The 16,425-nt window shown below is 49.7% G+C and overlaps 1 protein-coding gene across 1 annotated transcript; it reads left to right on the plus strand.

Annotated features, from left to right (window-relative positions):
- Positions 1-6,870: 6,870 nt before the first annotated feature.
- DDIT4 (DNA damage inducible transcript 4) lies at positions 6,871-9,778 on the plus strand. Its single transcript, XM_084845585.1, has 3 exons — positions 6,871-7,009; positions 7,240-7,510; positions 8,337-9,778. Exons 2-3 carry the CDS (start codon positions 7,336-7,338, stop codon positions 8,819-8,821), a joined length of 660 nt encoding a protein of 219 aa, XP_084701711.1. The 5' UTR covers positions 6,871-7,009; positions 7,240-7,335; the 3' UTR covers positions 8,822-9,778.
- The last annotated feature ends 6,647 nt before the right edge of the window (positions 9,779-16,425 follow it).

Below are 16,425 nucleotides of genomic sequence, written 5' to 3' on the forward strand. Positions count from 1 at the left end.
AGAGCTGTATCTTCAGCCTATCATGTGGCAGTGAAGGCAGCAAAAAAGGAATATTATGCTGCCTCTATCGCGTCTGCAGAGTGCTGTCACAGGAGGCTGTTCCAAGTGGTCCGGAGCCTGGTCGGTCCTGTGGCTCCGGAACCACTGGAGCATTCTAAGGCCTCCTGTGAGGCCTTGGCAAGGCACTTTGCAGATAAAATTGATCGGATAAGGAGTGTTATTCCGCACGCTATGGATACAGTTAGTGAGCAAGAGGCGGCCTGTGGCAAACCAGTTTTGTGGGATCGGTTCCAGCTTCTTCCTCCTGATGAAGTGGACAAGGTGCTTTCATCTGTAAGGCCGACCACCTGCTTACTTGATCCTTGCCCATCTTGGCTCATTATGGGCTGCAGAGAGAGACTGGGTGAGGAGATCAGGGCGGTGGTGAACGCCTCCCTTGAGGAGGGAGTGATGCCATCAGCCCTCAAGGAGGCAGTGATAAGACTGCTCTTAAAGAAGCCCTCCTTGGATCCCCAAGTTCTGAACAATTTTCGCCCAGTCTCAAATCTGCCATTTTGGGGCAAGGTGATTGAGCGGGTGGTGGCGATGCAATTGAAGGCACACTTGGAAGAAACCGATTATCTAGGCCCATTTCAGTTGGGCTTCAGGCTTGGGCATGGGACAGAAACGGCCTTGGCCGCCTTGGTGGATGATATGAGGAGGGCTCTGGATAGGGGTGAATGCTCCTTCCTTGTTCTCCTCGGTGGATGATATGAGGAAGGCTCTGGATAGGGGTGAATGCTCCTTCCTTGTTCTCCTCGACCTCTCAGCGGCTTTTGATACTGTTGACCACGGTATCCTCCTGGACTGCCTGGAGGGGTTGGACATTGGAGACACCGTATTGCAGTGGTTCCGGTCCTTCCTCTCCGGCAGGTACCAGAGGGTAGCACTGGGAGAGGAGGTTTCGGACCCGTGGCCACTCACTTGTGGAGTGCCACAGGGTTCCGTCCTCTCCCCGATGCTATTTAACATCTATGTGGAGCTGCTGGGGGCTATCAGCAGGAGATTTGGTGTGTGGTGTCATCATTATGCGGATGACACGCAGCTCTACCTCTCGTTCAAATCTTCACCAAGGTTGGCCGTAGAATCCCTGTCCAAATGTCTGGAGATGGTGAGTGGCTGGATGGGGAGGAATAAGCTGAAGCTGAACCCTGACAAGACCGAGGTGCTTTTGGTGGGAAACAAGAGGAGGCTGGGGGATGTTGACCTGGTGTTGAATGGGGTACGGCTACCCTTGAAAGACCAGGTCTACAGCCTGGGGGTCATTTTGGAGGCTCAGGTGTCATCTGTGAGCCGGACAGCACTGTATCAACTCCATCTGATACGGCGGCTGCACCCCTTTCTTCCCAACCATCTGCTCCCATCCGTAGTACATGCCCTGGTCTCCTCTCGTTTAGACTACTGTAATGCGCTCTATGTGGGGTTACCCTTGAAGACGGTTTGGAAGCTGTAGCTGGTACAGAACGCAGCGGCTCGCCTGATTAAAGGCAGCCGCCGGCAAGATCACATTACTCCAGTGCTGAAGGAGTTGCACTGGTTACCAGTTGTTTTCCGGGCCAAATTCAAGGTGTTGGTTTTGACCTTTAAAACCCTATATGGTTCCGGCCCAGCCTATCTTAAGGAGCACTTCCAGCAACACCAGACAGGCCGCTTAACAAGATCAGCCTCGGATGGCCTTCTCTCTGTCCCATCAGCCAGGACAGCTAGACTGGTGGGGACGAGGGAAAGGGCCTTTTCTGTGGTAGCCCCCACTCTGTGGAACTCCCTCCCTAAGGAACTCCGTCATGCCCCCTCTTTAATGAGTTTCCACCGTGCATTAAAAACGTGGTTGTTCAGGCAGGCATTTGGGGTGGGTTAGGGTATTTTAGAAAATGTTTTTATTGTAGAATTTTATTGTTTTAAACTGTTTTATTATATGTTGTACATCGCCCAGAGTGGCTGGGTGACCAGCCAGATGGGCGATCAATAAATTTAAAATTTAATAAATAAAGACTGGCCCACGGTCACCCAGTGAGCTTCATGGCTGACTTGAAGTTGAACCTCAGTCTCAACTTCAACTTGTCCAACACTCTACTCCAACCTCTCCTAAGCCAGTGTTCTCCAGATGTGTTGCTCATGCTGGTTGTGGATGATGGGAGCTGTTGCCCAACACATCTGGAGGGCACTATGTTGGGAAAATTTGCTCTAACCACTATACCACACTGGCCCTAGTCACTGGGTATTACAGCATACAGAGTTCTTAAAAGAAAGTGAGCTGTACAATGTATGCTGAATGATAAGGAATGAGAGAGGGAAGAGAGACATTTTTGGAGCTGATAGTTTTTATATCAGCCCTTCTTTCTTCAGATTGATCTAAACTCTAGATTCTAGAGCAGTCCACAAATCACTTTCCCTGCAAAAAAATTGTGAGGGGCTAAACTCAAGGACAAAGCTGGATACACCCAGGCAAATAATAGAATGATGGGAAGTTTGGGGTATCTTGTGAGACAAAGTTAGTTCTGGGCAAATATTGATGTGATTTTTGTTTGGATTCTTGAGCATGTGTCACACCAATATTTGCCTCAAACTAGCCTGGGCCATGGATGAGTGAGGATTTGACATGGGGTCTTTATTGACTTAAATCCATCATTTAACAGAAAAGGAAAGGGAATGGAAAAGGAAAAGGAAAAGAAAAGCGATATTGTTCCTGATTTTAAACCTGACTTTTAAAAAGGCAGTCAAACGTTGAAATAAGGAACACCAGTGCCTCTTCTAGTTGTTGTTGGTGTGAGTTTTTTTAAATTATGGATGTAAATCACTTTACACATCAAAAAAGCAGTATGTAAATATTTAAAAGAATGCATAAATGCTGCCTTTGGTGGGAAATTCAGTCACTTGGGGATTTGCCTGGACTTATCAAAAGTGGCTGCAGGATAATGACTCAGGAGTGTGAGCTGGGAAATCCCCATTTCCAGTCTCATCTCATCTACAGCCTCCATAGGTGGCCTTAGGTCAGCTGGTATCTCAGCCTGTACTTCTGCTACTACCACCACCACTGCCCCCCCCCCCCATCTTCCTTATGGGAATAAGAATACTGGCATACTTTACAGGGCTCTTGTAAGGATGACTGAAGTAATAACATCAGTTAAGTGTTTTGAACGCTCATAAAGCATCATATAAATGCTGAGTATTATGGTGATGATGGTTAGACATTTTAATTAAGATGATCTGGGTTTCTCATTAACCTCAATCCCATTGTGTGTGGGGTGAGTGGGGGTGGCCAAACAAAAGCAGGCATTTACATGCTAAAGCCAATCTGGACATAGGTTCAACCCACTTTCCAAAGACTTGTCAAGGCATGTTGGGCTATAGTTTGGGCATGTACCGACTGCTTCAGTCACTGCTCTTCAGCCCCTACACTGCCACTGAACCAGGAATAAAATCAATTCATGTCAACATATATAAAACAATTTTGGGGACCATCTCTCTGTTTTAGATTCTCCTTTGATTCTCCCCCAGCCCTTTGTTTTTTGGAGCAGTTTAGTTTGGGATCCTTGCTATTCTTTCCATGCACCCCACATGCAGAGGTGCTATTTCAGATTCGCTGCGGGGTGTTGATAAAAGTCCCAAAGAATCAAGGCCCATGTTTGCATATATACAATATTAAAATGGCAAAGTAAACACAACAACAGGGGCGTGGGGTAAGAAGGGGGGTGGAAATCAGTGTCTTTTAAGAGCAATTGTCATTCTTACTCTTTTATGCATCATAATAATTATAGTAATGTTATCAAATAAGCCAGTTACCACCCCTACCATCGTTTTTAAGCAAGCGGATTTGTGCTTTTTATATGCACACCGTCATAGGCCCAGAAATAGGCACTTCTGAGGAATACACTAATATGAACTGAAATTTGGGGGCACGGGGGGGGCAGTGCTCTGGCGACTCAGCTCCCAGCTTCCTCTTGAGTTTGGCGTTTCATTTTAACCCCCCCCCCCCCATTGTGTTGATTTAAGCTGGGTATTTCCACTGAACGTGCAGTTTAGCTCATCATCTGTCCGGGAGACGCGTTGCCAGTGCCGCCATCCGCATATGGGGAAAAGGCAATGGGGGTGAGGACCAGGGAAGCTACCATTTCCCGCGATCGCGGCCACCAGCCTGTGTTAGTTTTGCTTTGGCGAGCATCCAGCCCGACGAAAAGTTCCGGGGGGGATTCAAAAACTCGCTCACGCCACTGTGAGTCAGTCGGTCTAAACAGGGTTAAACTCGTGCAAGATCGAGTCAATGTTTCTAATGTTTGTTTAGGCTCGTCGGTAAAAGGCTAATCAAGGTGAGGCCGCCGCTGCGATGGGCTCATCTTTATTTAAACCCATTGTTGCCTCCTTTCCTTTCCTGAAACACAGGCTGTGAGTCAGCCAGGCCTTAAACCCTCCAAAAAGGCCATCTAGTTTATGGAGTTTCCTTTTTGTCTGATGAAACGATCCGCTCTCTTGCAAGCCCTTCGGACGCTTCCTTCGTTAAGTCCTCCCCGCCCCCCGCCCCGCACGCTTCTTTTCTTATCGTTCGTTCCTGATGCAATGCCTGCAGTACTTTGCACGAAACGCCTGGGGGGCCCGACGGCGCTAGGACCGAGCGGATGCCGCCGCGAGCGCTCTCCGGCTGGCGCTGGATTGTTCGGCCGGCGCGATTAGCTCTGATACGTGCAGAGTTCGCCGTCTGCCCGGCCCCCCTCGGCCGGGGGAGCGGCCACGAAATCGCGCCGCAGTGGTCAATCGAGTGCGTGGCCCCGCGCACGCACCCAGGTTTACCTGGCTGACGTAAAGCAGGCGCGATAACAAGGCGGTCGTGTGAGCGTCGCTTTGGTCGACTCGCAAAACCGCTCGATGAGCCCGCAGCGCGGGACGCGTGTCGCCAGCTCCGCGGCCCGGAGTCCAGCGCGGGGGCCGAGCGGCTTTACAGCGGTGTTGGTGGATCTGCGCCGCTTGATCGTGCAGCACCGGGGCGAGGGAGGGGCGGCGGGGGGCGCAGGCGCCAGAGCTAATCGGCGGAATTAAACTACTTCTGCGGGGAAGCTTCCAGGTCTTTGCATTCTTGATCTTCGCTAAAGCGACCGTCTTGCAAAAGACTCTTTGCGGGAAACGACGACGACGTTTCTTGTGACACCTGAAGGACGAATACATTTATTCCGGCATAAGCTTTCGGGGCATCTGATGAGGTGGGCTCGAGTCCACGAAAGTTTGTACCAGAATAAATGTGTGAGAAGTCTTGGTGGTTTTTGCTGCAACAAACCAACACGGGCTGCCTCTCTGGAAACACATTTTTGCAACAAAACAACACAGCACAACACCACAGGCCGGTTCTATCGGAGAGTCACTTTAGCGACGGGAAAGACCAGCTTATTTATTTCGTTGCTTATAAAAAATGTAACGTGATGCTCTAACTAGGCAACTGTTGCTCTTGTGGCGGCACAATACGAACCCCTTTGCAATGACGGGTGCGAGAACTTCGCTCGTTCCTCCCCGCTCCCCAATTTAATTTCCACCGGAGGTGTACAGCGGCCAAGTGGCGAAGCTCTGGGTTCAAGGGTGGGTCGGCTGATCAAACCCGGCTGGCTAAGCATGATCTTGAATCGGGACCTGATACTTAGGCTTGGAAACATGCAAGGTTTTAGGGGGATGTATTTTACCAGATCCTAAACACCGTTTATACGTGTGGAAATGTAGTGTATGTGATAAAATCGCAGATCGTAGTACACAGTATTATAAGGAAGGAAGGCCCTATTGATTTCCAGTGCAATTTACAATCCACCCAGTGAAGCGTGCTTAAACCCACGGAAGTCAATGGGTTTAATTTACGACCGATTTGGATTGCAGCCACTGAACGTGTTTGGGGCGGGACTGGGGTGTTGGGGCGCCGTCTCTGCCCCCCTCCCTCGTCCCCCGCTCTTGGGATCCTATGCGTATATGACAGCTTGATCCTAAGGATGTTTGCTCACCCTACAGGCCTCTTAACCCGGCGCTCTTCAGAGGAGTTGGACTACTCCTCCCATCACCTTAGCCAGCACGTCCATTGACCACACTGGCTGGGGATGATGGGAGTTATCGTCCATCACATCTGCAGGGCTCCAGGTTGGGGAAGGCTAGAAGCCCCACTGAGCGCCTTAGAGCTGCACCTTTACGTGAGCTTTATCACCCCCCCGCCGCCCCCGTGAGATTTTATTGCCAAGTAAAGGCGCCCGGGATCGATCTTCCGGCAGCACCGAGCACTTCGAGCCTTCCCAGTTTCTGCTGGAATCCTATGCACACGCTTACGCGGGAGCAAGTCGGGGGGCTTGCATCCGAGTAAACGTGGGCTGCTATCGGCACAAACGAGAGAGGTGCGATCTTCGGATCCAATGGTGCTCCTACTTAGAGCAGACCCATTGAGATGAATGGGACTCAAGTTCGAGTAATGCTGGATACAACCCACAGAGCGGCTCGCCCCGCTCGCCTCGGAGCGCTGCCGGAGCGCTTTCCCATCCCCCGCCCTCCTCGGCCTATTGTTCGGCGCGCGGCGCCCCGTCCCCGCCGCGGCCCCCCCTCGGTTTCTTCTTCCTCCCTCCTCGCTCGCCCCCTCTCCGCCGCAGCAGCTTCCGCGCCAGCCCGGTCCAGAACAAAAAGGGGCGTGACCAGGCTGCTGTCACCGGGCAGGAGAGAACGTTGCGAACGTGCGCTCGCTCGCGATTGGACCAGCCCCGCTCCCGCTTCTGGCCAATGAGCGGCGGCGGGGCGAGCGAGCTGGAAGGGGTGAGCGCGGAGAAGGGGCGGGGCTTCGCGCTGACCTGACTATTTAAAGGCGGGACCGGGGGGGTTGGAACCGCAGTGCCAACGAAAGGGCAGCGGGAGGGAGGCGGGGGGCGAGACGGTCGGCAGCTGCGGCGCCGCGCTCCTGCTGCTGCTGCCTCGGAGGTGCTGTATTGGCCCTGCTGCTACCTCGACAGGCACCCTGAAGCCGGTGAGTATCTTCCCTCGTTCTCGTCGTGCCTCGGGGAGGCTTTGCAGGGGGGCGTGGAACAGGCGAGCTTTTGCAGAGGGGGGCTTGGCGCTGCGTGTCGTCGAGCCGCGGGGCCGCGATTCCCCTGCTCGCTCGCCGCCTCTCCCCTCCTGCGGCGTACCCCCGTCGCCGTCACCCCAGCGTGGATTCGCCCCCCTGAGCATTCTCCGGCCGCGCTCTCCCCCTTGCAGAGCTGTCTCTCCGGGCGCTCATCCCAGCGGGGACCCGTCTTCCATCCCGCTACAAAAAGTGCCCACCGCATCGCGGGGCCAAGCAAGCAAGCAGCGATGCCAGTCTCGTGGGACAGCTTCTCCTCTTCCCTGCCTCCCATCCCGGAGCAGCGAGAGAACCCGCCTGCCTTCGCGTGGGAGAAGAGCGCGTACCAAGAAGTAGCCATTCGCGCTGCTAGGCTGGAGAGGTCCGATTGCGAGTCCCTCGACAGCAGCTTGAGCTCCGAAGGAGGTGGGTGAGAGAGAGAGAGAGAGAGTGTGTGTGTGTGTGTGTGTGTGTGTGGGGTAGATATCTTATACAGCCTTCCCCCAACCTGGCGACCTGTAGGGCTGCAACTCATCCCCACCTGGGGCTGATGGGAGTTGCAGTCCAACTCATCTGCAGGTCGCCAGGTTGGGGGAAGGCTGTTGTAGGCCTTCAGAGAAGTATATCGGCTGGGAAGATGTGGCTACTGGGCTGTTGGTAGTAGGAACCCCCCACACACCCACTTGGCAAAGTGGGGCATACAAATGAAGGATGCTAATGTGGAAGGTGAAGTTGTAGGCCTAGAGAGAGGTCGGAGTTTGACCATCCTTTAGTCTGCTGTTCTCTCAGTCCTTCTCTCCCCACTTCCCCCATGCAAACTTTTAAAGCAAAAAAGTAGCTCTTAAAGCGAACATGCCCAGAATTGCAGCTTAAGTCCTGTTGAACTTGCCGGGCTTACTTGTGAGAACGTGCCAAGCTGGACTACTGACTGCTTTTCGTGAAGGCCTGGGGTGGATGGGAGAGGGAAACAACAGTGTGATGTGCTGTTAATACTCCAAACGGAAATGTTTTGAATACAGTTTTTCTGGAGAAGGCTACTGGGCAAACCAGACGGTGCCTCTTTGTTCCCAGTCTACAGCTTCCAGAAAGTGTTCTTCTGCAGGGGCCCCTGAGAAATGGCTGCCTTAACTTTATAGTTATTGTTCATTGGCTAGAATGGCTTAAATCAATGTAGAGCCATCTTATTTTGAGAGGGGTGTGTGTAATCAAACTGGGTGCAAAGGAGTCACAGGCTGCTGTCTTTCCTTTGCAGACGCACAGGAATATCTGGATGAAGTGTCCTTGCCAGACTTTGACTTGTTAAACGATCCAGAGGATGAACTCCTGTGTGCCAATCTCATGAAGCTCATCCAAGTCAGTCTGAACAAAGCCAAAATCAACTCCCACCGTTCCTCCAGGCTCCTCATGCCAAGCCAGCTGGTCACCCAAGTTGGCAAGGAGCTGCTTCACTTGGCCTATAGAGAGCCCTGCGGCTTGAGAGGGGCCCTCATTGACCTGTGTGTGGAGCAAGGGAAGGGGTGCTATAGCGTGGGGCAGATTGCTGTGGACCCGGGCCTAGTGCCCACCTTCCAGCTGACTCTTGTTCTGAGACTGGATTCCCGCCTGTGGCCTAAGATCCAGGGACTCTTTAGCTCCAGCTCTCCAGGCTTCAGCCAATCGCTGAAGCTCAGCACCGGCTTCAGGGTCATTAAAAAGAAGCTCTATAGCTCTGAACAGTTGCTCATAGAGGAGTGTTGAAAGCATCACCCTACTTTCCTGGTGGATTGACTGAGCATTTACTCTAAGATGGTGGCCAGCACCAGATAAAACTGGGGAGGTGTGTCACTTAAAGGGCTACAGGAGATAAGCCGATTTCGAGATGTGGCCACCCTCTGGGGCTGCTGTAGGTTAGGTTAGATGGAAGTTTGATTTACAGAGATAGTGGGCGAGTAGTCCAAAGAGGAGGCAGAAGGCAAAGTTTGAAACTAAAACGACACCCTGCTTCTTAGTAATTTTGACAAAAAAAGAGCCCACTTCTGAGTAGGCCTGAATACTATATGCTAGCTTTAAAATCCTTGTCTGACTGTGGGTCAACTTTCTCTTTACTGATTTAGCAGTATTTTTTTTCTTGACAGCTGATGACATAGCAGCAGGGCTGCCACTAAGGATAGATGAAGGTTGCCTGTCTTTTTTTTTTTATTGTTGACCTTTTTTTTTTTTAATGGGGGGGAAAGTAGATAGTAATCAATGGATGTCTGGTGAGAGGTTAGGTGTGTGGACAGTGGCTGAGAAGTGTTGAGGTCTAAGGGACCAAGAATGTGTAATATTTTGAATAGACAAGAAAAAGCTCCACTACTGACACTAGGGCAGCTAAAAGAGGGCAGCTAAATAAAGACTTCTGAATGAATGGGGGAGTGTTAATCCACTGAGCACCGCTGTGCAGCTGTTTGCTTGAATGAGATCAGTGTGGGAGGCAAAGGGCACTAGGTGGATTGTGCCCTGGTCATGCTGAGGAATCCTGATGATGTATGTCTAAGGGAGGTGTGAGGTGATGCTGAGAAGGGGTTGGGATGGGGGGGCAGGAACCCTCTCAGTCAGTCTGTAATGCTTCCATTGATTTACCGTTCACATGGAATACACTTGATGTTCAAGTTTTTGAAGACTTCCTATGCAACTTGGTTTTTTACTTTTCTAATAAAAAAAAGTTTATAATAACCTGTCGTTCGTTTTCACTCAGTATGTTAGGAGGGGCTCGAAACAATTTGAGCATATGAAAGGGCAGTAGCGCTGTTAGGGCAGGACTTTGGGGCAAAAGTTCAGTGCCCCCCTGTGACAGAATGAGTGGGGGGGCACACATAGCATGATGGGCTTACCACATTTTGAAGGAATACACTCTACCATGTAAATGGGGGGAGGGGGTGCCTTTAAGACCATTTATGTCCAGCATAAAAAATGATGGCTGCACCACTGGGGCAGGGTAATGTCAGTGGTGGGCAACTTATGGACCCCCAGCTGTTGGAGTGCAACTTCAGTCAGCCCCAGCTAGCATAGCCAATAGTGATGGATGCACTGTAGGCCTTAACATCTGGAGGGTCACAGGTTGCCCAGCCTTGGGCTACATTCATATTCACTTCATAAATAAAGATGATCAACTTCTAAATGGCGTTCTGGAAGCAGAACCTTGCCTGGATAGAACTCATGTAATCAAATTTCTATACCACCCATTAGCCAAATCTCCTTGGGTGGTTCACAAAATTCAAAACTAAAATACAGCACCACACAATAAAAGCGAAGTAGGAACCAAGATAAAAAGCCACTGCAAAGATCTAAAAATCCCCTTTTTAAAACTGAAGGGCTAAAAAGCCTGGGAAAACAAAAAAGGTCTTGACTGTACCCAAAAGACCACAATGTAAGGTGCTGGGTGAGCCTCTCTGGGAAGGGCATTCTACATCAGGGTGCTGCCACTGTAAAGGTCTTCTCCTTAGTCAACCCCCTTCCTCTTATTTGGCAGGGGTGATGGACTTGACCTTGGGGGAGCTGGGGGTGGCGACGGCCGACGGGAAGCTCTGGTGTGGGCTGGTCCATGAAGTCACGAGTCGGAAGCGACTGAACAAATAACCCAGAGGAGTGCCTCTGAAGGTCTTGGGGTTCAGGCAAGTATATATGAAAGGAGGCCATCCAGGTAACGGCCCCATTTAGGGCTTTGTGGGTTAATAGCAACACTTTGATTTGGCCTGTAACTTCTGTTTCCAACTACACTTGAGTGAGTATACTTCTGCTCAGGAGATAAGCATGTCACCACCTATGCTAGAACAGAATCCCAATTTCCAAACATCTTGCAGTAATTGCAGTGAAGCCCATATCTCCTTTCTTGCATACAGAAGAATATGCTGCTGCCTTGAGATCCTGAGTGTTGGAATGAGCTTGGCAGAAAGGACTACTGTAAAAAACAACACTCATAGTGAAGGGCTGGATGCAACTGATCTCATCCGATCTCAGAAGCTAAGCCCTGGTTAGTACTTGGATGGGAGACTGCCTGGGAATCGCTTCCTTCACTGAGCATGGGGTTGGACTTGATGGTCTTGTAAGCCCCTTCCAACCCCATGATTCTAAGATTTGAAGTGGGCTTTGCTTGGTTGAGCTTAGAATGGCAACCTGCACAGAATTTCTATTGTCTCCCACCTTTACTTCTCGGGCCTAGAATGCAAATTTACCTCCTATGGGCAAATGTCTGCTTAAGACTGGGCTGCCAGATCATTTTTATATAGGCCTCTAGAGATGTGAACAGTTGTACCAGTCATATAGGGTCATACTGTTCAGGTCCAGAAATGGGTGGTGGTTACATTTGTTGGCTTGGTCACCACTGACTTCACTTCAATATTGATCTTTTGCCTGGAGAAATCATGCCTACTTTAATTCCTTTACTTCTCTCCCCCACCCCCAGCCTGGTAACTGCAAAAGCCATCACACAATGGAGCCTAGCATCTGATGTGCAACATTCATTACAGAGGACAGTTCTTAAGAACATAAGAGCCATGCTGGATCAGACCAAGGTCTATCTAGTCCAGCATTCTGTTCACACAGTGGCCAACCAGCTGCCCACAGAAAACCCACAAGCAGAACTTGAGTGCAACGGCACCCTCCCATCCATGTTCCCCAGCAACTGGTGTACATGGGCATATTGCCTCTGATACTGGAGGTAGCATATAGCTATCAGGACATGTAGCCATTGATAGCCTTATCCTCCAGAAATTTGTGCAACTCCCTTTATAGCCATCCAAATTGGTGGCCATCACTACATCTTGTGGTAGTGAATTTTATAGTTTAACTATGCACTGTGTAGTTTACCAACTACCATTGCTATTTTCCATGGAGAAGGGGGTGTACACCTTTAAAAGGAGAATATGGCTGCATTTATTAAAGGTACCGCTGTCAAACAGTGTGCTTGGTCCTATAACCCCTTTTGATGTGAATTGTCCCGGGGGGGGGGGGGGGGCTGGGAGAGGAAGCTGGTTCATTTCACTGTGCACTCTCTGCTGAAAGCAACGTAGCAAGAGAATGTCTTTTCTTGAAGGGCGTTATATTAGCTGATGCGGAAGCCCTGTGTGGGGGCCATTGGTTTTCTCCAAACTTTATTAATGTAGATTGTCATTTGTTGTGGATGTCATCAAGTGGTAAATGTGTGTGAGATCTCTTCCCTGACAACTGAAATCAGTGGCACTGTATCTAGGCTTGAGTTTGCTCTAAGGAGGTTACTCTAAACTCAATATAACAAATTCCAGAAGGGTCCTGTGTGTTCAGTCTACTGCAACAAAAAATACAGTCCTATGAGATGTGAAAGGCTAACCTTTATTGTGGCGTAAGCATTTGCAGTCCAGAGCCTGTCTATACAGGCATACAGTCAGGGCCAGAAATATTGGAATGAGGATAACTGTTTTGGCTGTTGGCCTCTGTACACCACCACATTGAAGTTGAAAGGAAACACACCCAAATGGGAGCGAAGTCAGGACTTTCAGCTGTAATTCAAGGGGTTTGACAAAAGTAGGGCACCAACCATTCAGGAAGGACAGCCAGTGGCATACACACACACCCATCATTGGTGGCTCATAAGTAATGGAACGAATGGCTGACAAGCAGCTGCATGGCCAGGTGTGGCCTGTTTCCTGGGTACCCCATGACCAATCAAGCAGATAAAAGGCCTGGAGGTGGTTCTGAGTGTTATATTTGCATGTGGTAGCTGTTCACTGGAACTCCCAACATGAGGTCCAAAGAGGTGTCCATGCGAGTGAAGGAGGCCATCATTAGGCTGAGGAAACAAAATAAACCCATCAAAGAGATAGCAAAAACAGTGGCAGTGGCCAACACAACAGTTTGGAACATCCTGAAAAAAAAGGAATGAACTGGCAAGCTCAGCAACAGCAAAAGGCCTGGAAGACCACGGAAGACAACTAAAGTGGATGACCGCAGAATTCTGCTCATGGTGAAGAGGAACCCGTTCACAACATCTAGCCAGGTCAAGAACACTCTTGCAGAGGTAGGCATGTCATTGTTAACATCTACAGTCAAGAGACGGCTTTATGAATGTAAATACAGAGGCTTCACAATGAGGTGCAAACCACTGGTAACACTCAAGAACAGACAGGCCAGATTAGCCTTTGCCAGCAAACACCTAAAAAAGCCACCCCGGTTCTGGAATAAGATTCTTTGGACTGATGAGGCCAAGATTAACTTGTACCAGAATGATGGGAAGAGAAAAGTATGGAGAAGGAAAGGAATAGCTCCTGATCCAAAGCATACCACATCATCTGTCAAACATGGTGGAGGCAGTGTTATGGCATGGGCATGTGTGGCTGCCAGTGGAACCGGGTCACTGGTGTTTACTGATGACCTGACTGCTGATAAAAGCAGCAGCATGAATTCTGAAGTGTATAGGGCTATACTTTCTGCTCAGATTGAGCCGAATGCTGCCAAACTGATAGGACGCCGCTTCATATTGCAGATGGATAATGACCCAAAACATACAGCAAAAGCTACCCAAGGGATTCTCAAGGCAAAGAAGTGGGATGTTCTTCAATGGCCAAGTCAGTCACCTGATCTCAACCCAATAGAGCATGCTTCTCACTTACTGAAGACAAGACTGAAGTCAGAAAGACCCACAAACAAGCAGCAGCTGAAGGCAGCTGCAGTAAAGGCCTGGCAAGGCATCTCGAGGGAGGAAACTCAGCATTTGGTTATGTCCATGGGTTCCAGACTTCAGGCAGTCAAAGGCTTTTCATCCAGGTATTAAAGGCAATCCTTAAATTTGAAATGATGTTGGTTTGTTCCATTACTTATGAGCCACCAACGATGGGTGTGTGTGTATGCCACTGGCTGTACTTCCGGAATGGTTAGTGCCCCACTTTTGTCAAACCCCTTGAATTACAGCTGAAAGTCTTGACTTCGCTCCTATCTGGGTGTGTTTCCTTTCAACTTCAATGTGGTGGCATGCAGAGGCCAACTGCCAAAACAGTTATCCTTGTTCCAATATTTCTGGCCCTGACTGTACACACATACAAACATACAGAATGTGGTGCGTGTCTGCGTCTGCAAAAACTCCAGCCTGAAATTCGGGGGAGGTGTGGCCTGTCAGTACTGAGCTGGAAGGCCCAGAGGTCTGACCCAGTATAAGGCAGCTTCCTGCATTCCTATGGGATGCACCCCCAGCACACAAACTGCACCACCACACACACAACATCCTGCAAGGTGATGCCACATTGCTTCCACTCCGTCAGCCCCTGCAGCACAGCCAACAACAACTGTGAAGACTAACAAATAAATGGTGGCATAAGTTTTTGTAGACAAGAGCCTACTTGATCAGATGCATGAAGTACAAGATCATACCAACGCATGCATTGTGTGTGTGTGTGTGTTGGGCCTGGGATTTTGTAAAATTATTTTAACTTTATATATAATTTTAAAATGTTTACATAGGTACCTATAGACACAAATATGTGACGATACAGTACAGTGGCAAATTCTACAACTGGCCCAAAGCTCCTAACAAAGTTTGTGGAATTACCCGACAAATCTAATGAGTCATACACAATACATTCAGTTTTACAGCGCTGACCATGAATGTTTGACTCCAGCTTGATGTCAGCATATTGTGGAATGGGCGACACATTTCAGTTTCTAGTTAAGCATTGCAGGAACAGCATATGGTGTCTGCTGGAGAAGCACATTTTGCCAGGATAAGTATATTCCCACTGATGAAGCAAATTTGAGGGCAGCCTGGCATCTATCATTTGTTTTAAAATGTATTTATGAGAGTGGAGAGAGTATCATGATTGAACTACAAAAGACATCCTGCTGTTTGTAAAGGCACACAAATTCATTCCTGGTTGGGAGAAAAAAGCAGTAGTTTAAGACTTATTCCAGGTAAGTTGTACATATGATTGCATGATCTTTAGCTATGCTTCATGGGGAGGATGAGGATAATTTACAATATGGATATAGCCCACATCCTTCGCTAGATATGCCACTGAAATTTGGTAAACTTGAATTTTGGGAGACTTGTGCCACCAAACTTGGCAGAATCCCAATTGAAATGGTTTTAGAACTTGGCAGTGCTAGCCCTGTCATGAGCTTTTCTCTGCTGGGGAAGAAGCTGGCAGGCCACATTGGGAAACCCCGCAGGCCATATCTGGCCTATGAGCTGGAGGTTCTGCCGGCCTGTCTTCCAACTTCTCAATTCATTCAGTTCATGTATGTGACAGCCATTAAAGATGCAATCCTGTGCATGTTTATAGAGAAAAAGGTCCTACAACTCCCAGCATTCCTGAGCCAGAAAAAGTCTTACAACTCCCAGCATTCCCCACCCCGAAAAAAAGTCCTACAACTCCCAGCATTCCCCCACCAGTATCGCTGGTGGGGGAATGCTGGGAATTGTAGGACTTTTTCCTGTCTAGGGATGTACGAAAGTGACTTACCTTCTCACGAAATTGATTCGCGGTGGGGGGAGGCGCTCCGTCCCTCCCCCCGAAATTCTGTCCGGGGGGGAGGCACTCTGTCCCTTCCCCCTGAAATTCTGGCCGGGGGGGTGCTCCGTCCCTCCCCCCCGAAATTCTGGCCGGGGGGGAGGCGCTCCGTTCCTCCCCCCCCCGAATCCTGGCTGGCCGGGTGCACAAATGGCGGTGGCCATAGCCGCCGCCGTTTGTGTCCCTGCAGTCAGCCGTGATAGGCTACATAAATGTTTACTTAGCCTATCATGGCTGAGTAAAAAACAAAAACAAAAAACCGTGCGTACGCAAATGGCGGCGCCCATGGGCGCTACGATATTTGCGTTCCCCTTATTTTCGCTGTAGTCTACGTAAATGTTTACATAGACTACATGCGCCAAAATAAGGAACGCAAATGGCGGCGCCCATGGGCGCTGCCATTTGCGTACGCGCGGGGTTTTGTTTTGTTTTTTACTCAGCCGTGATAGGCTATGTAAACATTTACATAGCCTATCACAGTATTTTTTAAAATTTAGCCGTGATAGGCTACGTAAATCTTTATGTAGCCTATCACTTTTTTTGTTTTTTTTTTAAACTTGGAAATGGTGAGGGCGCCAGCTGGTCGGAAGACCGGCCACCGCAGCCGCCGAACCGCTGCTGAACTGCCGCCGAACCACCGCCGGAGCCACCGCCGCCAGGAGGATTCGCCCAAGGTAAGTCCCATCCCGGGGCGGGGGCGGGGGGGCAGACCGTTTCGCCACTGATTTCGGGGGGCCGAATGCGCTGGCATTCGACCTCCCCATGATTCATGGCGAAATTCTCTGACATCCCTATTCCTGTCTAAACATGCATAGGATCATACCCTAAAGTGCTGATCTTATTCAT

This window comes from Heloderma suspectum, chromosome 3 (assembly GCF_057233095.1).
Source record: "Heloderma suspectum isolate Gila_16-S chromosome 3, 16-S_ref, whole genome shotgun sequence".
NCBI lineage: Eukaryota > Metazoa > Chordata > Lepidosauria > Squamata > Helodermatidae > Heloderma > Heloderma suspectum.